We start from the raw sequence: 26192 nt of genomic DNA on the forward strand, positions 1-26192 counted from the left end.
ATAGAGTTTTATTAATTGTACCCTTTATGTGCTTAGGTGTAATTATTAGCGGCGATTCCGCTATTCCTATTTCATACGGCTCTACGACGACGGAGTATTTGTGAGTGGACCCCTTCTAAAATGCATGTTTTAATAGTAGAAATGCATACATGAAAATCAATATTTAAAGATTACATTTTACGAAACGTTTTATGAGAAATTATGCTTACTGCGAGTATTTTGGAATATCATATTTTATCTAACTTATGTTCTTTGTAGTATATATGATGGATGACTATATGCTATTTAGAACATGCTTTTACACACTTCTTTATAATATAGATGATGGATGACTTTATACTATGAAGATGTTTTGAGATATATGTACCTATGTTTGGAAAGACTATGTTCAATGGTTTTGTGCCTATCTGGTGGTCACTGTTCCACCTACGGACAACGGATATGGTTGTTGGCTGCGGGCTGGGAGAAATAATCTTTGGCTTCCGGTCAAGAAACATGTAGCTGACATTAGGCCGGGAGAAATAATCTCTGGCTTTGGGCGCAGAGACATATTAGCTGACATTGGGCAGGGAGATATTGTTATTGGATACCACTATTTAGCACACTATATACGAGATATGTTTTATGAAAGGTTTTATGGCATGCTAGGGTTTTTGGAAAAACCTATTTCATATGATACTATTGAATTTCCATAAAACTTTGGGGTTTAGTATGTTATTGAATAACTGTTTCCGTATTATATATATATATCAATTTGGTCCACTCATGTTTGTTTTGCGCCCCCTCAGGACTTAGATTCGAGGCGTACAATCCCGGCATCAAGGCACTTCTGCATCGGCATTTTCGAGTCCTCTCGGTGTAGGACCCATTCCTTTATTCATTAAATCTTATATTATTTCTTTTAGTGTTCTAGATTAGTTGTATGCTTTGAACACGTTCCTCATTTGCATATTAATTATATTTAAATTTATAAGTCTTATTTATTTCTTATTCTCATGCATTCTACTATGACTTCGTCACCTTCGGGTGTCGGCCAACACATGCTTACACCGGTGCTCAGGGAATATCAAGGTTAGGCGTGTCATTTGAGATGTAGCGAAATGCAGGTAAATGCACACAACTTAAGTCTAGAGATCATGATCCATTGTCGTCCTTGCATTTTTGTTTAGAAAAATTTTATGTACCCAAATTTTCTCCCTATACACAAGACTTATAACTTTTTATTTTGAAATTTCAATTTTACCCCATATAGAAAATGAGTTTTGAAAGACAAAGGATAAAACGAAAAAGAAACCCTTTCTAATTCAGTTGAAAGCTTTCCACGTAGGTTTGAAATAACCGTTTGTTAGGACAACTTCTTTTACGATGTTTCTTACATTCGAGCTTGCTGGTTTTTGCATCATCCATTGATAGTTGCATAAATGACTGGAATTTGGTTTTCTATTGGAATGTCTCAGAGTTGTAATCTTCCTATTTAGGTTGTGCTTTAGCCTTACTCACTTCAATAGCATATTTTTATGTGGGCCTTACAAAAAAGGGATTAGGCTAAGCCCATATTTCCCCTTTCTATTAGTAAGGTTTTCAAATTAAAGTTTACTTGCTTACTTTAAAGAGTAAAGAGAAACTTCAATTTTATGGATAATGATAGGGAAACCAAATTTTCAAACCAAATTTTCAAACGAAATGATGTGGTCCTTGACGATTAGATTATTACTTTTTTGAGAAAAGATCAATAGATTTTATTAAAAGTCCAAATGGACAACAACACAGTTTCATATTAGCCTCCTCAAATAGAAGGTCTGAAATGAGGCCCAGTAGAGCCCCATCCCAAGTACAATTAATTCCACGAAGAAGGGCAGCGCGCGCTTGGCGATGAGCAACACCATTAGCTTGGCAACGAACATGGGTAAGGTAAGCCTTAGTGACTGATGCCAACAAAGGTTTCGTGTCTTCAATAATATGCCCAATGACTGACATATTAGGAAAATGATCACGAAGCGTAACAACAATCTAGAGCAAATCACTTTCTAAAATAAAGTTTTGAAGTCCCCTTTGCGTCGCCAACATTACGCCATCTTTGGCTGCCATCGCCTCCGCCTGAAGGGGAGAGAAGATGTGATCAAGCTTCATAGCAGCAGCCACCAAAAAAGAGCCCTGATCGTTTCTTATTATGATCCCAATTCCCCTTGTTTAAGATGTTCATTCCACGCCCCATGGGCATTAATCTTCAGAAAAAGGCCCTTGGCCAAGCCCATTGAGTAGGCATGAGGGTAGGAGTAGTGCCATAAGTGGGAAGAATAGCCTTCTTAAACTCATGCCACCAACATAGACATCGAGCCATCACTAAGTTTGGAGACTCCATTTTGTCATTCCACATATGATCATTCCTAGCACTCCATATAGCCCACATAATCATAAGGCAAATCTCAAAGTTGTGCTAGATGGGCTTAGTAGCCCACTTCGATAAAACTTCTAGAAAAGAGCGTGAACGCGGGGCTGGAGGGGGAATTCCAAGTGGAGATGCCAACCACATGCATCTCGAGTAGGAACATTCCTGCATAGGATGGTTGGTGGATTCACCCATAACCCCGTACAGAATTAAATGAGCCGAAGTAGCAAAACCTTGAGTAAAAATAGCATTTGGCGTGATTATTGCACTTAAATGATTTTTCTATTTTTTAAAATACACAATAATATGAATAATGAAAAAACTCCACGAAAGAAAAATCAATGATTCATATAAATCACTTAAAGTAAATGCAACAGATTAGATTATTATTTAAGTGTTAATTAACATGCTTATTTTATATTAGTGACACATCATTTTGTTTGTCAGTTTGGTTTAAAAATTTGGTGAGAGCGCTTAAAGCAACTTGATATTGCACCTCCGTTCAGGTTACTGGGTGTTAGGGGTGGGTGCGGTGCGGTTTCGAGTGAAACCACAACCGAAACCGAAACTTTTTGCGATGCGGTTTTGAAGGTAAAATTGAAATGAAACCAAACCGTTTAGTTCGATGCGGTGCGGTTTCAAACGGTTTCGGTTCGGTTTTTGAGAAAAAATGTACAATTTAAAATATACGCATATTTACGCATAAGACAGTCTTATTTTCCTCATATATTAATTAATGAACATGTAGCAAAAACAGTAACAAGAATGCAGCAAAAACAGCAACAAGATTGCCGCAAAAAACTGCAAAAAAAAAAAAAAAAAAAAAACTGCAGAAAAATTGCTAATTCCTAGTCTCTATCTGTGACTTTGCTAATTCCTGAGAAGTGGTCTCTATCTATGACTCTGCTAATTCAATTACATAACTCAAACTATGCTTCTGATGAACAAAAATCCTATGAGAGTACCTCTATCGTGACTCTGGAATTTTGTTGCAAGTGTTTTTTTTACAGTTATTTGGCTTCATCAATGATCAAAGGCTTTTCTTCTAATAAATACCAAATTTGTTGAACTCCAATTATCATGATATATTCGTGGTTTTTGTTACATTTAGGCAAGCACACAAGGCATTGCCTAAGGAAATTACTGATTTAGAACTTAAATTGATACTTTAAGAGATGAAGATGAGTTTTGAGAGAGAAAGATAGATGAATATGGTGACTTGAATAGTGTAGTTGAAGTTGAACAAATTAAAAGTTAAAACATAACATTCAAAATATATGGTGCGGTTTTGAAAACCCAAAACCGAAACCAAACCGTTTTCTTTGTTGCGGTTCGGTTTCGAAACCGCAACCGTTTCAAAATCGCAAAACCAAACCGTTTGATGCGGTCCGATTCGATTTGTGTTTCGATTTCGGTTTTCGGTGCCTACCCCTACTGGTATGTCACTCTCAAAGTCGGAGGATAAATTTTTCTGAGTACCCAGTACCCCAATACCCCACAAATGGCCACATGACACGTAGCCTTTATTTACCACGCAACCATCTTTTTGACAGGTTGCAAACAATATACCCATTTAATCCTAAATTTTCAGAAAATAAATTAAATAAAAACAAAAAAGAAGTTAATAAGAAAACGGACCCAGATTCTCGTCCCGGAGTTCTCGATCTCCGCCCATCCTCACCCATTTGACATCTTTACATTATTCCCCCCCCCCCGATTCCTCCCAGCTCCCCACGACAACCATCACCGCTCTGGGTGCGGCCCCACCATGTCCTCGTGCCTTTATTGTGCGCTCGTGCCTTTATTGTGCGCAGCTTTTTCCTGGTGCTCAACAACTAGCGACTCTACTTCCGTCGCGAACGCCCTGCAGGCCATAGACAGACCCTACTTGGGAGCCGGCGATCTGCACGACTTAACGGAGCACAGATTTTTTTTATAAAGGAAAATCAAAGAAACCAAAAACTGTGTTGCAGACCAAGACGGCCGGGGAGAGGGAAGAGAGAAGAGAGGGCGCTGGTGAAATAATATTAAAATATTAATTTTTTTAATTCTTTAATTGTGGGCCAGACGATGGTGAAAAGATATCTAGACTTGGTTGGTGGATGATAAGTGAATTTTATATTATATATTTAAGTTTATTTTTAGTATATTTTGATTAATATTTTAGATGAATTTTGATATTTTAAATTATATTTTTAATATAGGACTCTCGATTTTCTCTGGAGCAAAACGTGGACAAATGGACGAATTTTGGAGTAATTCCAGTTGGAATACGTTCGTGATTCAATTAGCTTGATCGTATCAAAATTTGGGATTTTTCCACCAAGCGGTTATTTTCTGGCGATAAAATAAATGAGCGATGCGCGGTGTTGGAAAATGACGTTTCTGGGCTTAAATTGCTTTTTTGGAGCCCAAGATGACCTCATATGGTTTCGTGGCCTTCTGGAGATGTGTTCAGAACGTCCTGATCTTTAAAACAACCTATCTTAGGTCGGATTTGGAGGAGCTTTGAGGCTAAAACGTGGCTGGACAATTACTTGGCAGATTCTCCTAGTTTAATTAGGGTTTTCTAAGATATTTTATTATTTTTCTTAGTTTCCTAGTTGGAATAAGAAACCTAGGTCTTAGGGTTTGTAAGGGTTGAGCAAATATATTGCTTTGGTCGTCTACAATTTTTCTGGACGCTTATTATTATTCAATTTCAGATACAAAGAACTTGGCTAGGGTTCTTGGAGATTTTCTACTTTAAGGTGTTTTCATTCCTTTTATTCTTAATAATATTTTCTATGATTTCAATTATGAATATGCATAACTAATTCCTTTTGCTAGGGCGAAACCTTGAGCCTTAGCATGAATATGTAATTTTTATTTAATTGCTTATGATTGATTGCATGCACACTTTGAATTATTGATCACTGTTTTAAACTATCTAATTATCTTGATGGTTGGCCACCATTAGGATGTTTAGACAAGTAATTGGATGCAATTCAGTCGGAATATCATCGGAGGATTGAGTATTGCTTCTTGTGATTGATAATTGTAATTTCATCTAAGGCGAATATCATGCTCTTAGGGGTTGCATGGTTCTTCAAAAGGTTTTCATAAAACTTAATGAGTTTTGCATGTTCATATTTGATCTGAATATCACAGACGGATTGCATGTTAGATATACGTTCTTGCTTGAATATCACGAGGAGAATATATATTAGGAAAACCTAACATTTAAAGTGACATGTGTAAATCATAAGTAATTGGTAAAAATACATAGAATTGCTAGGTGATGGTGGAACCTTAGTGCCTTTATAAATTGGTATTTAAAACTCTTTTCTTCGATTATTTTAGTTTTTGTTTAAAATTCGTTTTTTAATATTACCCACTCTCAAACTCTCTTTTCTCAAGTTTTAATTCTAAGTATTTAATTAGGAATTGTTTCTACATAAATTATCCAAATAGTCCTTGAGGAAAACGACCTTGCATGAGCATCTATACTATAATATCTTTATATTCTTGCAAGTATTTTATGTGATTTTGACCCTATTTGCATAGACGTTAAAAATCCTATCAGTGGAACTCCGGGTCAGCAAAATTCCCGATACTCCGCAACTAGCAGAGGAACAGGTGGTGGACTTTGGCATAATAATGATGATTACGTGGGGATTGTGGAAGACAAGGGTAAAAAATGCTTGGATTTGGGATGGCTCCTTTCAAATTCACATGATACCGGTACTTCTTAAATCCAATTATCAATTTGCTTAATCTCAACCATTAAAATTTAGTTCAATAAATTTGTTTTTTTATTGTCAAAGAGTAAACTTTAATAAATTCTAACAGTAATGTTTACATCTTCAGCCAAAATATTAAATAAAAATTTTGGACCAATAACATTCCAACAGAAAACACCTCCATGTGAGGTTACAAACAATGCAACAGCGTGAGAAGCAGCATTTCCATGTTGTTTGACAAATCCAAACATCACCCTTCCTAATTGAGATGCCAAGAACCTAACATAATGAAGAAAACATTCCAAAGTAGCATCAATCACATACTCCCCATTAACCATGCAAATAATCATCTACGAGCACTAGAAGAAAAAAGCTCATCTATCACGGTTAATGCCCGTGATAAATTACAGTCCACCACGGACACTGTGCCCGTTAGTATTTTGGATGTGATAAAAAGTCTCAGTTTTTACCACAGGCTATGCCCGTTGTTAAATGCAATATAACCACGGATGGTACTCGTGATAAATTGAGATCTAACACCACGTGCTATGACCGTTGTCGATTACTAATTAACCACATCTAATGCCCGTTATAAATTATTTTTCAAAATTTTAAAAAAATTATTTAACAAATATATATATATATATATATATATATATAAGGTCGTACCCAGTGCACAAGGCTCCCGCTTTACGCAGGGTCTGGGAGAGGTGAATGTCGGCTAGCCTTACCCCCATTTATGGAGAGGCTGCTCCCAAGTCTCGAACCCGAGACCTACCGCTCATGGGCGAAGACACTTGCCATCGCACCAAGTGCGACCTCTAAATATATATATATATATATCTGTATTTATATATTTTAGTACATAATAACCAACAAAATTGCATATTTACTACAATATAATAACTACATAAAAAAATACTTGATAATATTATAACATAATTTAAAAATACTTGAGTTTCCAAATGAATACATAAACAACAGAAGTCATAAAGTAGTATCCATGTAGTGCCTAATGAATACATAAACAACAGAAGTCATAAAGTACTATCCATGTAGTGCCAAAGTACCACTTTCTAGTCTAAGTACGAACTAAATTACTCTCCAACTTGGACGTACTTTGATGGCCAAGCAATTGTACTAGATATAGCATCCTCCAAGACACGAAATTCACTTGTAGGACGGTACAAAGATATATTCTTCACTTTGACAACAGTTACCCAAACTTTCCAGCAATCAGGACCAAGCACTATGTGATGAACTTTCGCCTCAGGATTTGTTGATTCTATTTCTCCAGTTGCAACAACTTATCCATTTCTGAGCCAATTTAGTAACTTGCATGAAGACCCTCGTAAAATACCAACAGGTTGTAACTAGCATAAAGAAATCAAATAAGAACATCAATTTTAAATGATTAAGTTATCTAACTATTTAACAAATATTATTAAGTGTGTGTTACTACCTGAGAAGTGGCTTTAGAACCTTCTTTTCTCTTAATGCTGTCTCTTTCTATGTTTGGACTACTTCTCTGAGACAACCAAACATGGAAGACACAAAATTCGATCAGTTTATATCAAAATCTCATAAGTTTCATAAGCTAACTATTTAGTAATTGTTCTCGTATACCTGGGAACTAGCTTTGGAAGCTTGTCTAGAAGCATCGTCAGCTTCTCGTGCACTTCTTCTATCACATTGTATCTAATAACAAAACAAAAACAATCTAATTATCAACATCTGCTATGTCCTAGTATATCTGTACACAGGAATGGCCTCACAAAACAAAAATAATCTAATTATCTAATAACAAAATAGAAATTTGCTCTACTACCAATGGAGCCACAAAGAAGGAAATTGGCCGAGCAAAAGAATACATAGTGAAACAACTAGGATTAGAGAATGGTCAATTGGTGGAGATGGGAACAATACATGCTGGGGACTTTATGGTGAGAAGTTTTTTGTTTTCATTTAATTCTGATTTGAAGAAAAAAACAACCATACACATACATCTCACACACATACATCTTACAGAAAATATTAGTTTTCCTGAGAAGAGATCCAGAAAAAGGTAGAGAAATTCGTGAAAAATGTTTTCATTCAATAATAGTCTAGTTATACATAGGAATGGCCTCACAATTTACCCGAACATAACCTTCATCTTCATCACCCTACACAATCATCAAGTTTATAAACATCTAATGGGGCATATAACATGTAAGCATCCTCGTCAAACTTTCCCAAGTAATAAGCTCTACTTGGTTTACTTGGTTTCCCAAGTCATAAGCTCTACTTGGTTTATAAACATCTAATGGGGCATATGACATGTACTAACTCTTTGAGACAATCAAACATAGAAGAAGCTAAGTTTGGTTTACTTATATAAAAACTTTATAAATTACATCGTGCTATACTTGGGATCATATATGTACCTGAGAACTAGCTTTTGAAGAGTGTCTAGAACTATTGTTAGCCTCTGGTGCACTTTTCTTATTACATTGTAACTGATAAAAAGATAAATGCAAATAATCAAAATCAAATGAAACAACTGATAACAAGATAGATGCATATAAACTTGCGTAAGTTAAAAATTTTACCTTCACAGCAGCCCATAATTTATCGTTCAAAATTCTAGGAACCTCATCCCAACTTGCGTAAGTTACTGGTATTAGTTGTCTTGCAAGGATCCCTGCCGAAGAACTCAAACTCGCTGATCCAGCACCAAAATGTTGTCCTTTGTCATTGAATTGAACACCAATTTGTTTGGCCTTTGACACAACATTATAATCCAACATTGTTGGACCTCTTCCCCTTATCTTTTTTGCTTCATTCACATCATCACTTGAGGGCATCTCGTCACCATCTGGCAAACCATCCAAATCCATAGACACCTAAAAATTGAAACCAAATTCATAGAGAGATTAAGAAAGGAATGTTTTCTGTCCTAGAAGAAAAAACGAAGTTAGAGAGAAAGATTTCGCAGGGTAACCAAATGCAACTACAAGACCACTCAATTCATACGAAATTTATAGAGAGAGATCAGTGAATAATCTTTTGCGTCCAAGTAAAAAAGAACGATGTGAAGAGAAGGATTGAGGAGATAACCAAATATAATTGCACGCGACTGGTGGGAACTTTGAACGGCAGTTTCTTTGCTTCGTGGGTTTTTAATTAAGTTTTCTTTCCAGTAAAAAATATATTAACTTTTATTATGTTAATTGTTTTACAATTATATATATCATCATTAGGACTCTGTTATAGCCATAAAATTAAAAGTTTATTGTGACTCTGATACTAGGGGTTGGCACGAGTTAGGACTCTCTTATACTTCTTTTTTATAAAATAAGGCTGCAGCCGCTGCACTGCAACACAGCAGCACTGCAGCATCACATATTACACTCGCAGGAGCTGTCTTCAAGAATTGAGGATGCACTGCAGTGCACTGCAGCAGCACATATTAAGGGAGTATTAAAGCACAGATTGTGCCCAGCAGCACATATTAACATTATTATCCAAATCCAAATTCCAAATCCAAAATAACATCCAAATCCAATCCAAATTAACATCTCCAGGACATCCAATGCAAAGTGCAAATCCAAAATAACCCAAAAGAAATTTTAGTGAATAAACCTTTTGAAAACTTAAAGAACATTGCGGTAATCTATCCATGGTTCCTAATCGAGTGCAAAGTATATAGTAATTGGTAATTAACATACAATAAAAATTGTTTAGGGTATGATACTTATAGATATTTGAATTACCTTGTGGCTTCGAAATGGATTGGTCAGAACTCAGGAGTCAGGAGACTCATGACCATGGGGTGGTGGTCGAAGTTGAGAGGAGCAGATGGTGGTGGTCAGAGACTCGGAGTCGACTTTAGAGAAGCTAAGGGAGGGAGCTCAGGTACCATGAATCAAGAGGGAGGAGAGTAACGGTTACTCTCAATCGATGAGAACCGTATTGAAGGTTTTGTGGATTTCGCAATCTAGCGTAAAAAAATTGATAACCGTAAACAAAAGGACCTCCATCTGGGGGAAGAAGGAAGGCTGCATTTGAGGATCATCCTTTTTAGATAAAGAAATCGTTGAAGATAGGGTTTGGGAATGAAAGAAAGCTGGGTTCGGGGAAGAAGGAATGTTGGGTTTTGGGAAGAAGGAATGGCTTGGGGTTTAGGGAAGAAGGTAGGCTGGGTTTTGGGGGAGAAAGAATGGCTGGGAAGACGTCGGGGAGGGAAGGGTTGGGTTGGAGGGGGGAGGAGACCGTTCATCTCCTCTGTTCTTTTTTTCTTTTCTTTTTTATAACTAAAAATGAAAATGTGGTGATTGGGTCAATTTGAGCTTGAGCCGTGAGTTCATAGTTTCATTGAGGGTGAAACCCTTTTTCTTTGTTTTGTTTAGCAATTAAAATTCTGATGATCAGTTCTTTTTTTTTAATGTCCCTTGTATGATTGGTGGATTTTTTTTCTTCTTTAAACCAAAATAAAGATAAAGATAGATTCGTGAAAAATCTTTTCATTCAATAATTTTCCCACGTCATGAAACCCTTTTGGAGGTGCTTATACAACAAAAGGACTGAGGGAGAGATGACCGGAGAGACGACCAAACCGAGATCAGTCGGAGACGGAAGAGATGGAGAAACAAAAGGATTGACCTTTTTTTTTTAGGGTTTTAGTCCAGTTTCACGCAAGGGGAAATAATTGGGATTTTAGATTTAATATATCCTCCAAAATATTAAAAAAAAAACATCCACCACAGGCCGATGGCGTGGTGAATTTTCAAAAGGCGGTGTGGTCGTTTGAAGTAACCACAACAAGCATATTGCGTGGTGGTTTTGATATTCCATCACGGGATTAAAAACCGTTGTAGATTATTCACTTTTAACAATGGGCCAGAATTTGACCATGGTGAATTAATGTTATTTACCACAAGCTATATTTGACCGTGGTAATTGAATAGTTTCCACCACGAGTTGTTGATGCCCGTGATGGAATTGATGTGGTAAATATGCTGTTATGTACTAGTGGAGTCTGACTCAACCTCCACCTCCGTGCACCCTAACTCAATACAGACTTGTAAAGCCGCGCGAATTGCAACTGCTTCTGCCATCACCGGAGTATTAAAGATCAGGCCACCTTCCCCATCAACCGCTTGCAACAACCTCGCAAAGTCTCTCAGTACCTACCCATAGCCACCCTTGAATGTCTTCCCACACCAAGCCGCATCACAATTAATCTTTAACACCCCAAAAGCTGGTCTCTTCCACCGTACCTGTTGACTCGCAAAGCTTGTATTCCCCCCAGCCGCAGCACCACCAGTAACAGCCTTCTTCACGTCGTGGCATGCACACGAAGTTCAACTACTTGCTGCCTGACTACATCAATCATCTTCATGGGATTTGCGGACACACCTTTAAAGACCATGTCATTGCGGCACTTCCAGATTCTCCACATAAGATAAATACCTTCCTGCAATAACTCATCTTGCCTATCATTATCATGGAACCAATCACACAGTCTCATCTAGTGCTCTCGAAAATCTCGTCCTTTCAAAGCCACAATGTCAAGCTGCAGTGAACAGCAGTACCACATCACCCAACTGAACTCACAATCGAAGAACAAATGGTGCTCCTTCTCCTCCGCTTCACCACACATCATACACCTACCATCCACCTGCATTCGCCGCCGAATGAGATTAACTCTCACAACTAAAGAACCACTACAACATCGCCAGATAAAGAACTTCAACTTATTCGGCACCGCCAATCTCCATATGTCCTTCCAGCAACAATCAACCATATCCCGGTGACTGCTCCCCCCCCGTCCCCTGCCTACCAAACTCGCCATTTTCCTGCATCTCCATGGCAACTCCATATCCCGTTCGCACTGTATATTCCCCATTCTTAGCATAATGCCATATTACTCTATCCCCACATCCCACTAAACTTACAGGCAACCCAAGTATAAGCTTACTCTCCTCCTCGTCAAACATCTCCGAATCTATGATGCATGGACATGGACACGGATACACGGATACGATACGATATTACACGGGGATATGTCAAATTTCTAAAAACGAAGACACGATACGGCAAAGATACGGCAATTAAAAATAATATAAATAAATGAATATATCTAAATATTATAAAATAAGAATTCAAATTTACTATTCAAGTTCAAATTTATTTCGATAAACTTCAAACATTTAAATAGATAATTCACTAAACAACTAAATTAGTCTTCATTAGTAACCTTGTTGCAAGAGACTATCCCATTTCTAGACATTTTTAACAAATGAAACTTGACCTAGAGTAGGATCCTCTAAAAATCTTTTGACATACTTCCACCTTGTACCATGATAATTTTCAACATTCTCAACTGGGTTAACATAGCATTTGCATGACTATCAGGATGATTCATTTTCCTAAATTATCAACATGTATATCATAAGCATCAATCCAAAGTAATCGCATAAAATCTCACAAGTCAAATTTATGCTAAGAGATCAACAAAACAACATAAAAGCATATATAAATATATTATAATCTAAATTATTCTAGATCACTGCAATAATATTATTATAATATGCAAACGAAAAAGCAAAAAGAGCTTTTCGTTTGGCTTCAGAAAGCAAAAAGGGACTCTAATTAGTAAAGTTGAGGTATCAGAGCAGAAAACCATCAACATTATTAACAAAAAGAAAAAGAAGGCTTCAGGAAAGCATAGAATTCGAAACCCAGTTACCAGTTCTCACCAGCAGATGCATAAGATACAATGCAGCACTTGCAAACGGAGACAATGGAAGCAGTTGCTGATGAAGGTTCTGAGGTTTGAGTGAGGAAAAACAGGTAGATCTGAATTTTATACACAAAATCGTTTCGATTTTTGGTTAAAGAATCATTTCGGTCCAGCTAATCTCAATCAACTGTTAATTAACACAATTATGTGCGGATTAAGTGTAATTATTTTGATTTTTTTGTTGTGATTATCCTCTAATTATAGTTTGAAACGTATCTGAAACGTAGGATACTCGTATCCCAACAGTAAGATACACGTATCCCATCAGTCAACAACGTATCTATTGACTTGGATACGTATCGATCACGTATCCGTACATATCCCCCCACGTATCTGTATCCCCGCGTGTTAGATACGAGATACGTTGGTCTTCCCGCGTGTCCATGCATCATAGCTCTGAATTAACTAACCCTTCCACGCTCCCCCTGCAGGTTCAATCAAATCATTCACCATTATGGGCATGTCAATGTGCTTCGATCTCACTTTATAAGTATGTGGCCTTGTTAGCCAAGGGTTATGGGCTATACGGATACTCCTTCCATCACCCACCCACCTGCCAACGCATACCTCTCTCCAAAATCCTTCTCCCCTAAATAATCCCTTTCCATCCCCAGGAGGAACGTCTCCCCAATGTAGCCTCCATAAACGATCTATCCGGAAAGTATTTTTCTTTAAGAATTTTGCCCAACAAAGTATCCGGATTATGTAAAAGTCTCCATCCATTCTTTGCTAGATAAGCAATGTTAAAAGCCAATAAGTCTCTAAAATCAAGTCCTCCATACCTCTTTTGACGTTTCATTTTCTTCCAAGATATCCAATGCATACCACCTCTATCTTTATTCCACCTCCACCAAAACTTAGCTAGAGCAGATTCTAATTCCTTACAAAGGCTCATTGGAAGCTTAAAACACGACATTGCATAGTTTGGTAAAGCCATAGCCACCACTTTTATTAGAACGTCTTTTCCTGATAATGACATAAACTGCTCGGCCCACCCATTGATTCGCCCTTCCAATGCTTCCCGTGTAAGACTAACCTTATCAAAAATATAAGTTAAGAGATTAAGCTCAAGAACCACAAATTTATACAAGTATTAAAATCACAATTCGATAAACACAATGATAAACTAACCTGTAAAAATAGTAGTAGAAGAAGTCAAAGCCGACTTCTAAACAGTGCGCCTTCTCCTCTCTTGCAAAACCAAAAGTACTCAAACTAACAATAGGTCTTAGTTCAATATTGAGCGTATGTTTTGTGAGAGCAGTGACTTATGTTTTTATACTAAACATAGATTGCCCTATTACAATCCTACAAGGAATACAAGACCAAATCCTTGTATAAGTATGAGTTCTATTTTCGAGCCAACAGTAGAGTTTCAATCCAAACCAAAGTTGAATTAACTCTTATAAACACATTAAAACCTCTTTATACCAATCTGAAATAACAATGATTATTACTGAACTGTGAGAATCACACTCATACTCTAACATCTCGAACACCCTCAAACACCACCTTCTTGGATGAACCAAAGTCATCTTGACCCTTAATATTAGTACAAAGAGCAATTTTCTTCCGCCGTTGCTGCCCACAATTAGCCCCAAAATATAAGGAACTATTCTCCCTATTAATCACTTGCCCAGAGGCTTCTACATAACACCATAATACATCCATATCCTCCTAAACCTCGGTCTCCTCCGCCTGACAGAAAACTACAACATCATTGGCAAAGAACAAATGAGATACGGATAACCCACTAGGTACCACTCGAACTCCTTGCAATGCACCCCGCTCCTCCCTAAGTCGAAGCAAAGCCGAGAACCCCTCGGCATAAATCAAGAACAGAAACGGTGACATAGGGTTTCCTTGCCGCAACCCTCTTTGTGTTTGAATGAACCCAGTGGATGCACCATTGATTAGCACACTATAAGTGACAGTAGTAATACACTCCTCTATTCTCTGACAATACTTAGGAGGAAAGCCCAAAGCACCCATCATTGCCAACAAAAAACTCCACTCCACTCGATCATAAGTCTTCGCCATATCCAACTTCATAGTTAGGGAAACTTCATCACCATCACTTTGTTGATTAGCATACTACTACAAAATTATCTATAACTGGCGGTCCAAAAACCGACAAAAAACATATATTACTGTCGGATTTTAAGCAAAATTCGACAGAAAATGGATGCAATGACGGATATAATAAGCGACAGAATTGCAAGCGTCAAGAAATGAAATTTCTGACAGAAAATACTTTAAAACCGACAAAAATTGTGTCGGATATAACGGACAGAAAATATATTAATAATAAATAAATAAGAGCATTTATGTCAACTAAAACCGACAGAAAATACCAAAACCGACAGAACTTGTGTCGGATATATCCGACGGAGAATTAAGAATAAATAAAAGCATTAATAATAAAAAAATATATTGAAAATATCAAACCTCACTGAACTGATTTGCGGCAAGCAATACGAGCTTTTCTGAGACTTGCTTCCGTCTTCAGTTCCATATCCACGCCATTGACAGATGATGCCAGGACTCCAAGCTCATCAAATACTTGTTGGGCAAACTTCAAATGTCCTCTAAATGATATTTGGCAAGATCATGACCGACATAGACACAAAAATTACTGTATATGATCACGATATTCATGAAATAGGCACATGGTAAACTTACCTATGTAAAGCACGCTCAAGGAGCAGCTGAAGTTTCAGTAACAAAATTCTTGATTTTGAGATGGATAAAAACTTCTATGCAGTTATTTTAAGAGCAGCAAAAGCCTCTAAACAAGGAGAAAAAAAATGCTAGTCATCAAGGATGAACGGCATTTGTTTATGCGATGAACATGAGAGGGAGATAGAGTATTCGAACCCTAAATTAATATGGCAGCATCTATGAAAAAAATATATTCTTTTTAGGTACTCAAGCATTTTATCTAACCTTTGTATCCTTTATAAACGGCTAGATGTTGGATGAGCTTCAGATATGCTAATGCTGTGTCAGATGAACTAAGGACATCCATGAAATAGTCAGGCTCAAGTTATAAAAATGGAAAGGAATATAAAAAAATATGAAAATCCTGTGATACTTTCAGTTAAAAATTACCTTGAAACATCAGGAAAACAAGTTGCATGAACAAGTGCATTAAATCTGGCAAGAGAGGAGCTGAGAATGAGAGGGAAATGAGGAGAGGAGAAAAGGGGGAAGGGAGAAGGCACCGGTGCAAGGAAGAGATGAAGGGGTTTTATTCTGGAAAATTTCATTATTGTCGGTTAAAACCGACAGAAATATTTTTTAAAATATAAAGCTGACAGAAACATTTTCATTACTGTCGGTTATAACCGACAGCAAAAAAAAGACGGCAAAATTTGCCCAACATTCCCTCTCAAAATTTTAATTTCCCCCCAAAATTTTGTTACAATTTAAAAAAATAAAATAATAATTGTTTGGTTTAATAAATAAATAAATAATATGCATTTAAATAGAATACATTTTTAAAAATTAAATAAATAATTGTTTGGTTTAATAGATAATAATCCATGTAAAATATGCAATAAAGAAACAAAAAGATAATTGTACAATGAAAATGTCATCACACAAACTAAATATTGTCTAATCAATACTTGAAAAACATAAATAAAAATTTAGCACAAAATACTTTTCCCACTTAAAATTTAGGCAAATTTAACGGAGATATGCATTCTACAAAACTAGTTTCAATGACCAAATTGTCACACTTGTTTGTAGATAATACAAGATCACATACGTAAAAAATCGTAAAAAACAAACATTCAAAGATTACGTAACGGAACAAAAGTTCTAGACGGTTATAAACGAAAAATCACAATTTAACAGTTATTTTAGCTCCAATTTTAATGATTTTTTACAGCTACATTCCTCGACCCTATAAGAATGCAATGAATAAATTTGATCTTCAATTTAAAATATTTACACTAGTGGATACCACAAATCTTACTTTATATTTGATGGAAGTATAATATTAACTCTAAGTATTTGTTTAATCTACCATTTTGACGCGATATGCATTCTACGAAACTTTTTTCAACGATCCAACCGTCAAACTTATTTGTACATACTGCGAGATTGCATACGTAAAAAATTGTAAAAAACAAACATTTAGAGATTACGTAATAGAATAAATGTTTCGACGGTTATAAACGAAAAATCACAATTTAACGGTTATTTTAGCTTCGATTTTAATGATTTTTTACAACTACACTCCTCGACCCTATAAGAATGTAATGAATAAATTTGATCTTCAATTTAAAATATTTACATAAGTGGATACCACAAAATCTTATTTTATACTTAATGGAGGTATAACATTAACTCTTAAGTGTTTATTTAATCTACCATTTTGACGCGATACACATTCTACGAAACTTTTTTCAATGATCTAACCGTCAAACTTGTTTGTACACACTCCGAGATCACATACGTAAAAAATAAAAAAAAACAAACATTTAGAGATTAGGTAACGGAACAAAAGTTTTCGATGGTTGTAAACGAAAAATCATAATGAACGTTTATTTTAGCTCCGATTTTGATGATTTTTTACAACTACACTCCTCGACCCTATAAGAATGTAATGAGTGAATTCGATCTTCAATTTAAAATATTTACAATAGTGGATAATGTTTGTTAAATATATCAATTTGATAGGATATGCATTCTACGAAACTAGTTTCAACGATCCAACCGTCAGATATGTTTGTATATACTCCAAAATAGCATGTGTAAAAAATCGTAAAAAAAAAAACATTCAGAGATTATTCTGGCGGCCATCCAAAATTTTGCTTTGTTCGTATCGGTTATATCCGATAGGGCCATGAGTGAAAAAAAATAATATTTAAACCATGTGTTTATTTATTTATTTTTAATCAATATAACATTTTAAAATAATAAAATCAGACATAATAGAGTACATCAAATGTTCATTTGTGTTTATGTGCCAGACAATGTGTTTTGTGACGCATTGAAAAAAATTGTTTGAATTTCTTTGTATCTTGTTGCTTGCCTGTGAGGGAGCATAATCCTTATTACAAAAATGATAGAGCTTCAGATTGTAGTATGTTGTTATTATTCTCTCAGAAAATTAATGGCTCGTGGGAGTTGGATTCATTAGACTTTAGGGTCATGAGTGAAAAATAAATAAATTAAAATATGTGTTTATTTTTTATTTTTAATCAATATAACATATTAAAATAATAAAATTTTCATTTATGTCTGTTATAACCGCCAGAATACTAAAATAATAACTGTCAGAAAGTAAAATAATAAAATAGTCAATTTCTATCGGTTATAACCGCTACCATGAACTTAAAAACCGCCATAATCTTCAAAAAAATATTTTTAAAAAAAGATTCAAAAATACTGTCGGTTATAACTGACAAGATTTTTTTTATATCCGCCAGAGCTTTATGTCAAATATAACAGACAAGATTTTTCTAATATCCGACACTAATTAAATGATGTGTCGGATATATTTTATCCGACAAGATTTTTCTAATATCCGCCACTATCATCCGTCATCAAAATTAAGCTATTTTGTGAATTAAACCAATTCGAGGTTTAAACCCGATTATGAACTTCTCCTACTTATATTCTTATAAACCTAATCACATTTCTTTTTTGGTTCATAGCCTAAGACCATTTTATTAAGGGGATTACCGATTGCGGTCCATTTGGTCCAGTGATAATGGGTGAAGTCCATATACAATTATATAATGATAATTGAGGTCCACTACATTAAAACATGTCATATGTGGATTATTTATTGGGTTACCTTGTTGCTTGAAATTTCACCCACTGCCATTCTCCAAAGAAAGGCATCTCTCTCTCTCTCTCTCTCTCTCTCTCTCTCTCTCTCTCTCTCTCTCTCTCTCTCTCTCTCTCTCTCTCTCTCTCTCTCCCCCTTTCCCTCTCTCCTTCATAGTTAATTGGAAGCTGTTGGAAGCAGCCGGTTTTGACAAAAGGCTTGGGGAGTTTCATACAGATCAAATGTTTTTTTTTTATTATAGTCAACATCTTCAGTAAGTAAACTGGGGTTTTGTTTGATTCGAGTTCATTATCCCAATCTGTATTGCAGGTTTATTTAGATTAAATAAACGTATTGTGTAGGTAAATGTGTATGAATCAACCTGTGTTGTAGGTTAGTAGTCTAAATAAACCTATGTTGTAGATTAGTAACTTAGTGTTGTTAATAAACCCATGTTGTGGGTTCATTTGATTTGTTAACCTAAAAATAAGAGTCCTTAGATTTGTTAATAAACCTGATGGATTGCAAGTATTACCAAATCTATGATGTAGATTAAGCCCCTTTAATTTGCCTTGGTTGCACGTTTGTAGATGTGACAAACCTTTCAACTAAGTCGTTTGTTTATTGTTTTGATCTTCACCTCGTAAACCTTTTAACCTTTTAACTTATTGGTGTTAATAAACCCATGTTGTAGGTTCATTAGATTTGTTATCCTAAAATAAGGTTCATCAGATTTGTTAATAAACATGATGAGTCCCAAGTAAAGGTTGCAAGTTTGGTCATGCGTGTGCTGGTTAGGAGCTGTGGTTCTTCTAAAAATGGCAGCTTATTAAAAAACGATTGTCAATGACAGTACAAAAGCAGAAGCAGTGTCTACTATGCTTCTAAAAAAAGTGTTATTCTTTCTTTCAAAAGCATAGTGAATAGTGTCAATTTAATGAAATTTTCAAATGATAAGTATACCCTGCATATTTTACAAAATTATAATCTTTGCTCCTGCATTATTCTCTTTGGTAATTATAAAATCACATCCAATACCCTATTATTTTTAGTCATTTAACATATTCACAACAGTTTTATGCAAAAGTTTACTAAACACTCAAACACTGTTTTTATTTTATTTTTTTAAAAGCACTTTTACCAAAAAGAAAAAAAAAAAACTTATCAAACACTCAACAAGTTTATTTTACAGATGTTTATTCTCATAGCACATCAAAAATAGTTTTTTATTTTTTTTAAAAGCACATTAATACGAAACTAGCTCAACATCTGGTAGAGAGTTTGGATTTGTTGCTTATGTCAATCAAAAGTTATATGAGGTAAATTAAAAACTGAAATAGACATACCTATTAAGTGTCACCGTTACAAATAATTATCATTTTGGAGTCCTAAACAACTCAGGGACATAATTAGGCCGACTCATCATTTGAAAAATTAAGGATATATTACACTTTACAACCTTAGGTTTTGGGTCTATTACAATCGCATACAACATCTTCAAAATATTTGATTTTCATACCTCACCTGCTATTTTTTTTCAATATAGTACCTCCGTTACATTTTTCATTCATTAATCCGTTAAGAGCTGAAGCGGCTGCCAAATTTGTGACATATGGCAAAAAAAAATTTATTATTCATTTAAAAATAATTAATTAAAGAAAAGTTAAAAAAAAAAAAACAAACAAACCGATAACCCATCTTCTTCCCTGACCCCCCCCCTGCAACCTAAACCCCCCATCCCACCTCACCCCCACCTCCCCCGCAACCCCTCATCCCCTAACCGCAACAGCAACCTCCTCTGTCCAAGGCTGCACCGCTCCTCTCTTGGATTCTCCACCGTGAGCCCACCGCAGTTCTCTCTCTCTGCTCCTCTCCAATGGCAGCCATAACTCACGTCTCCATGAGAGCCTTAACCTCCTTCAAATGGAATGAGTCGGACCCAAGCCCATCGAACCTGCAGCCGCTGCTTTCCCACTACCAGCACCTTCCGTGCCCTCCATTGTTGAAGCACCGGTGCTCCGCCGTGCAATGCCCTTCAAGCCCACCGAGGAACCTAGCAGTGCCAATCTACCATGCCCATCATAAAAAACGTGGGGAAGAAGATGGGTTTTGGGTGTGGTTGGGGGGTTGCGGGCGAGGTGGGGTGGGGGAAGAAGATGGGTTCTGGGTTTTTTTTTTATTTTTAATTTTTTATAATTAATTATTTTTAATGAATAAAAATATATTTTTTGCCACATGGCACAACTGTGGAAGCCACGTTAGCTCTTAATGGGTTTATGGATGAAAAATGTAACAAATATACTATATTGAAATAAAATAGTAGATTAGGTATGAAAGTGAAATGTTTTGAAGATGTTGTATCCAATTGTAATAAATCCCAAACCTAAAATGGTAAAGTGTAATTTATCCAAAAATTAAATTTGCTTAGTTGGAATAAAAGTAATGAATTAGTGTGTTGGATTAAACCTAATAACTAACTAAATTTTTGGTACAGAGCATTGCATCATTTATGTTTGCATGTCGGGTTGTGTTAATCAAAAGATCATATAATTTTAACGTCGACCATTGTTAGAAACTTTTTGATAGACTTATTTGATATGCTTTTGTACGCGTGGGAAATGTGTTTTTATGTCCATTTGTCATGCACGTACTAGTTCCACGTGGCGAACCAAAGGGTTTACATGTGGCAAGATTAAACGATGTACACGTACGACCACAATCCTATTTTGAGAGAAACTATTTTTACGACTCAAAATGAACCTTTGAGATCACCAGATGGCTTAAGGAAAAGTCTTAGCTTCGCGTGAAGTATGAATTTCTCTAGGCTACGTACGTTGACAGACGAAACTTAACTATATAGGGATCGGAGACACACTTCGTCACTTCAAAAAAACTAGGGGCTAATTCGCGTTTAATTTGCTAAGAAAATGTTTAATACAAATGCAGCTCAACAATTGTTCAAGTTAAGTTAATTACACAAAGCTTATTGTTACTACCCATTTACATAATTACATTGATCAAACTAACTCCCATCCAAGGCAGTGTTTCTTTTTTTCTTTTCTTTTATTTTTGAAAAAGAAAAGAAAAGAACATATCCTAGGAAATAGGAACCTAAAAATACGTACATACACACACTATACGCGTAACTAGTTTGCCAGAGTCTTCCGCGTCTTTACATATAACATATTCTAGGAAATGGAAGCCTAAAAATACGTACATACATGCACTAGTTTCTCTGAGTCTTACATGCGTCTTCACCTATAAAACTCAAGGGTAGATACGAGGTAGAAGATAGTCATTTAAGAAGCGTTTCTTTTCTCATTTATACAGTCATCTTTGAGTTGAGAGGGAGGAAAACAAGATAAACTAAGGACAAAAAGAAAAGGATGGGAGAGAATTCGGAGACTACCGATGAACCGAGGATATCGATGCGTCGGGTAGACTCACTCAATTTGGAGGCTGGAAAAGTTTCCATGCCTAATCATCATGGCTCAAACGTACGTTTATATTCCAACCCTAAATCACTAATTCTTTTTAATTGTCACAAAGACTGGATATTTATTTTTCGTCGTATGTAGGTTTTAATATGTCAACTTTTTGTTTCTTTTTTCATTTCAGATGAGTTGGAAGACAACGATCGGTTTAGCATTCCAGAGCATAGGGATAGTGTATGGGGACATCGGGACATCTCCGCTCTATGTATTCTCAAGCACTTTTCCTAATGGTATTGACCACAAGGATGACATTCTGGGGGTGTTGTCTCTCATCATCTATACCATATTGCTCGTACCCTTGGTTAAGTATGTCTTAATCGTCTTGTGGGCTAATGATAATGGTGAAGGTACGTGTGATATTTAATTAAGTTAATTCAATTACTTCTTTCGTTCTTTTAGGTTGTAGCTTAGATTCTAGCAACCTAATTCCATCAATATCAAATCGTTTTAGGTATTTTCACACATACACAGTACACACGCATATATGCACTAAGTGGCGCTTCACCTACAAGGTTTAATTATTAACAGTTCGGATTGTAAACATACTATCTCATTTTATTTTATGTTTCAACAATCGGAACCGTCCATTAACTTTTTTCACATGAACTAATTATCATGTATATTAATTTATAGGGGGAACATTTGCGTTGTATTCGTTGATATGCCGGTATGCGAAGGTGAGCTTAATTCCAAATACGCAGCCAGAAGACAGAGAGCTATCCAACTACAAACTTGAAATTTCATCGGAGTTAAAAAGGTCCCAAGCGATAAAAAAGAAGCTTGAGAATAGTAAATATGCTAAATACACACTTTTCTTTATCACCATTATGGGAACTTCCATGGTGATTGGAGATGGGGTTCTTACTCCATGCATTTCAGGTAACTAACTATTACTACTTTAATCAGTGGCACGCATTCTCTTAGAATTATTTACTGTGCTATTTATGGAATAAATAATTAATTCCTACACCCTTATTTAGTGTGCTATTCAAGATTTAACCAAAGTGTTAAATTTGTGTGCAGTTCTTTCTGCAGTGAGCGGGATCAAGTCACTAGGCGCAAGTATGCATGTTTTAATTATTTCTTACATACGCTGCAAGTTAATTAAACCTTAATAACGATAAGACCATGCATATATAGCATTATTTGTCAACGTTGAAATTTGACGAAAAATTTATCGAACCCAGATGCTGTTGTGGGGATTTCGGTAGCAATCTTGATCGTTCTCTTCGCTGTTCAACAATTTGGGACTGATAAAGTGGGCTTCAGCTTTGCTCCTATTATCTTGTTGTGGTTCGCCTTCATCAGTGGCATCGGTCTTTACAACTTAATCGTATATGACGTTACTGTCTTACGTGCTTTCAATCCAGCTTACTTCATTTACTACTTCCATAGAAATGGAAAAAAGGCATGGATTTCCCTTGGGGGAGTAGTGCTCTGCATTACTGGTAAATTAACCAACGTTTGTATTTTAATACCATATGAAATTTCCCTGTGAATCGTTTATATATATGTCCATTAGAAATTGCTAATTGTAGTGACATAAATTAACTAGGGACCGAGGCCATGTTTGCTGATCTGGGTCACTTCAGTGTTCGAGCAATCCAAGTAATAATTTAAGAAAATGCATGCATTAATTTTTATACTTCAAAAACGCATCACCCTTATCAGCATTGCTTGAATTTTAAACGATCGTTTAGTACTGCTGCTAATGGAAATATTAATGTCTTCTTGTAGCTTAGTTTCACTTGCTGCACATTTCCGGCAATACTTTTTGCATATTTTGGGCAAGCAGCATTTCTCACCAAGTTCCCGGACAAAGTGTCAGATACCTTCTACGCTTCAATTCCACGTGCGTTCTCATGATTTCTCATTAAGGCAATTTATACGAGTAATGTTGTTTGTACCACATTTACTAAACGAACCACTCGGTTAGTAATTTTGATACAAATAATTTGTCTGAACCGCACATAGTACACATACTTATGTGTTTAATAATCAGTTAATTAGTGTATAATATATATCTATATCGATGTTTACATACGTGTGTATTCGTGTGAATACAGACGCTATCTACTGGCCCACATTTGTGGTGGCCGTTTTAGCTGCCATTATTGCCAGTCAAGCTCTGATAACGGGGACATTTTCAATTATCTCCCAGTCCCTAAGTATGGGTTCTTTCCCTCGAGTAAAGATTGTTCACACCTCAGCAAAGAACGAGGGCCAAGTCTACATACCCGAGATTAACTACATACTTATGATTTTTTGTGTTATCATAACTGTGGCCTTCAAGACCACAGAGAAAATTGGCAATGCATATGGAATTGCGGTGGTTAGTGTGATGCTGATCACAACATGCATGCTCACTTTAATCATGCTAGTCATATGGAAGACAAGCATATTCTTGATTGCTATTTTCTTCGTGGTGTTCATTTTGATCGAAGGGGTTTATTTTTCTTCGGTTCTATTCAAGTTCATCGAAGGTGGTTACCTTCCGTTGTGCTTCGCCGCATTCCTAATGATGATTATGACGATCTGGCATTATGTGCACAAACAAAGTTACATTTATGAGCTCAACAACAAGGTGTCTAGTGAGTACATGAAGAAACTGGCCTCTAACCCTGACATTAAGCGCGTCCCAGGAATAGGGCTTTTGTATTCAGAACTTGTTCAAGGAATGCCTCCTATATTTGCTCATTTAGTTGCCAATATACCCTCAGTGCATTCAGTTGTGGTTGTTGTGACGATTAAGCCCCTACCGGTGAGCAAAGTGTTGTTGGAGGAGAGGTTTTTGTTTCGACAGTTGGAGCCCAGAGGGTACAGGATCTTCCGCTGTGTGGTGCGCAACGGTTACAACGATATAGTTGAGGATCCTGTGGAGTTTGAGAAGCAGCTGGTTGAGAATTTGAAAGATTTCATTCGCAATCAACAGATGTTAGATGAAGATCAAGCTGCAACGGATAGCCAGAACACTCGGGCAACGGCCGACGAGGAAATTGAGTTTGTGCAAGAGGCAATGGACAAAAGTACTGTGTATCTGATGGGAGAGACACAAGTGGTGGCAGGAGAGAAATCTTCCTGGTTCAAAAAGATTGTTGTCAACTACGTGTACGATTTCTTGAAGAAAAACTTTAGGCAAGCTGATAGCTTGATGGCAATTCCAAAGACCAGGCTTGTTAGGGTTGGAATGACCTATGAGATATAATTAAGCTACTCGGCGTGTTTCTAAATGCTACCGGCCTTCGCACTTCACCTGCCACTTTCTACTTCCCGTTCAATTTTTGCTTATATGTACACCCTAGATAAAAACTTATAACTATTAGTTTACTTTTCGCCCAATAAAATTTAACGTAAGTGTATCGATCGAAACCCTAGTTTTTTTAATGTTTTGTTCCCTCATTTTTAAATATTACTTTTGTTCCCAAGCGCTTTCATTATTAAAAGTGTTTCTATTTATAGCACATCGATATTTTTAATACTAATAGATGTGTTTCCTGAAAGAAACACATAACAAGTAATAGAGTGCAAGAAGAAATTAACTTGTAAGCATTGTTCCAAAAAGGATCATAGGCAGTGTCTAGGCGCTAGGCGGAGACCGAACACCCCGATTAGAGGTTAGGCCTTTAGAAAATCGGTGAAGCCTCTAGGCGGTTCCCTTTTTGTTTCTTTTTTTTTTTTAGGTTAAAGGTTTGAAGATAATTTTCTTGTAAAATAACTCTAGACTTTCTTTCTTGTAAAATAACTTTGACTACATATTTCATTTTATGTATTCAATCAATTGTAGACACTTATTTAGATGTTGTTATTGTTATATAATAAATTAAATTAAAAATTTTGCCTAGGTCTCTGCCTGCAGTCTCACTGGCACATTTTTAAAAGTTACATATAGAAATAAACTTAGAAGTTACATATAGAAATAATATTCATAAAAAATAAACTCAGAACTAAAATTTGGAGGTCAGTCTCAACTTTAAATTTCATCTAGCCAGCTAGTAGCTAGTCGTCATTTCGTTTG

General features: G+C 36.1%; 2 protein-coding genes and 1 long non-coding RNA gene across 3 annotated transcripts; 1 reads left to right on the forward strand and 2 right to left on the reverse strand.

Moving 5' to 3' along the window:
• Positions 1–7286: 7286 nt before the first annotated feature.
• LOC139190550 (uncharacterized) lies at positions 7287–10378 on the reverse strand. The gene is made up of 6 exons (XM_070810912.1): positions 9867–10378; positions 8703–8996; positions 8538–8609; positions 7738–7809; positions 7574–7639; positions 7287–7484 (listed from the first exon to the last, which is right to left on the reverse strand). Exons 2-6 carry the CDS (start codon positions 8988–8990, stop codon positions 7419–7421), a joined length of 564 nt encoding a protein of 187 aa, XP_070667013.1. The 5' UTR covers positions 8991–8996; positions 9867–10378; the 3' UTR covers positions 7287–7418.
• A 4996-nt stretch (positions 10379–15374) lies between these two features.
• On the reverse strand, positions 15375–16072 carry LOC103414506 (uncharacterized). The gene is made up of 4 exons (XR_526079.4): positions 16010–16072; positions 15845–15912; positions 15581–15686; positions 15375–15486 (listed from the first exon to the last, which is right to left on the reverse strand). It is a non-coding gene; the product is annotated as an uncharacterized lncRNA (long non-coding RNA).
• A 5887-nt stretch (positions 16073–21959) lies between these two features.
• On the forward strand, positions 21960–25602 carry LOC103430737 (potassium transporter 5-like). Its single transcript, XM_070811126.1, has 8 exons — positions 21960–22180; positions 22302–22524; positions 22811–23056; positions 23201–23239; positions 23365–23625; positions 23733–23785; positions 23915–24029; positions 24244–25602. The coding sequence occupies exons 1-8, from the start codon at positions 22070–22072 to the stop codon at positions 25380–25382; spliced, it is 2187 nt and encodes a 728-aa protein (XP_070667227.1). The 5' UTR covers positions 21960–22069; the 3' UTR covers positions 25383–25602.
• The last annotated feature ends 590 nt before the right edge of the window (positions 25603–26192 follow it).

This window comes from Malus domestica, chromosome 13 (assembly GCF_042453785.1).
Source record: "Malus domestica chromosome 13, GDT2T_hap1".
In the NCBI taxonomy this organism is placed as follows: domain Eukaryota; kingdom Viridiplantae; phylum Streptophyta; class Magnoliopsida; order Rosales; family Rosaceae; genus Malus; species Malus domestica.

Coding starts and splice junctions, on each gene's coding strand:
- LOC139190550 (XM_070810912.1), bottom strand. CDS start 8,990: ATGGATTTGGATGGTTTGCCAGATGGTGACGAGATGCCCTCAAGTGAT. Junction 8,610..8,702: donor AATTATGGGCTGCTGTGAAG/GTAAAATTTTTA, acceptor TCTTTTTATCAG/TTACAATGTAATAAGAAAAG. Junction 7,810..8,537: donor CTTCAAAAGCTAGTTCTCAG/GTACATATATGA, acceptor TTTTGTTATTAG/ATACAATGTGATAGAAGAAG.
- LOC103430737 (XM_070811126.1), top strand. CDS start 22,070: ATGGGAGAGAATTCGGAGACTACCGATGAACCGAGGATATCGATGCGT. Junction 23,786..23,914: donor TCAGTGTTCGAGCAATCCAA/GTAATAATTTAA, acceptor GTCTTCTTGTAG/CTTAGTTTCACTTGCTGCAC. Junction 24,030..24,243: donor CTTCTACGCTTCAATTCCAC/GTGCGTTCTCAT, acceptor GTGTGAATACAG/ACGCTATCTACTGGCCCACA.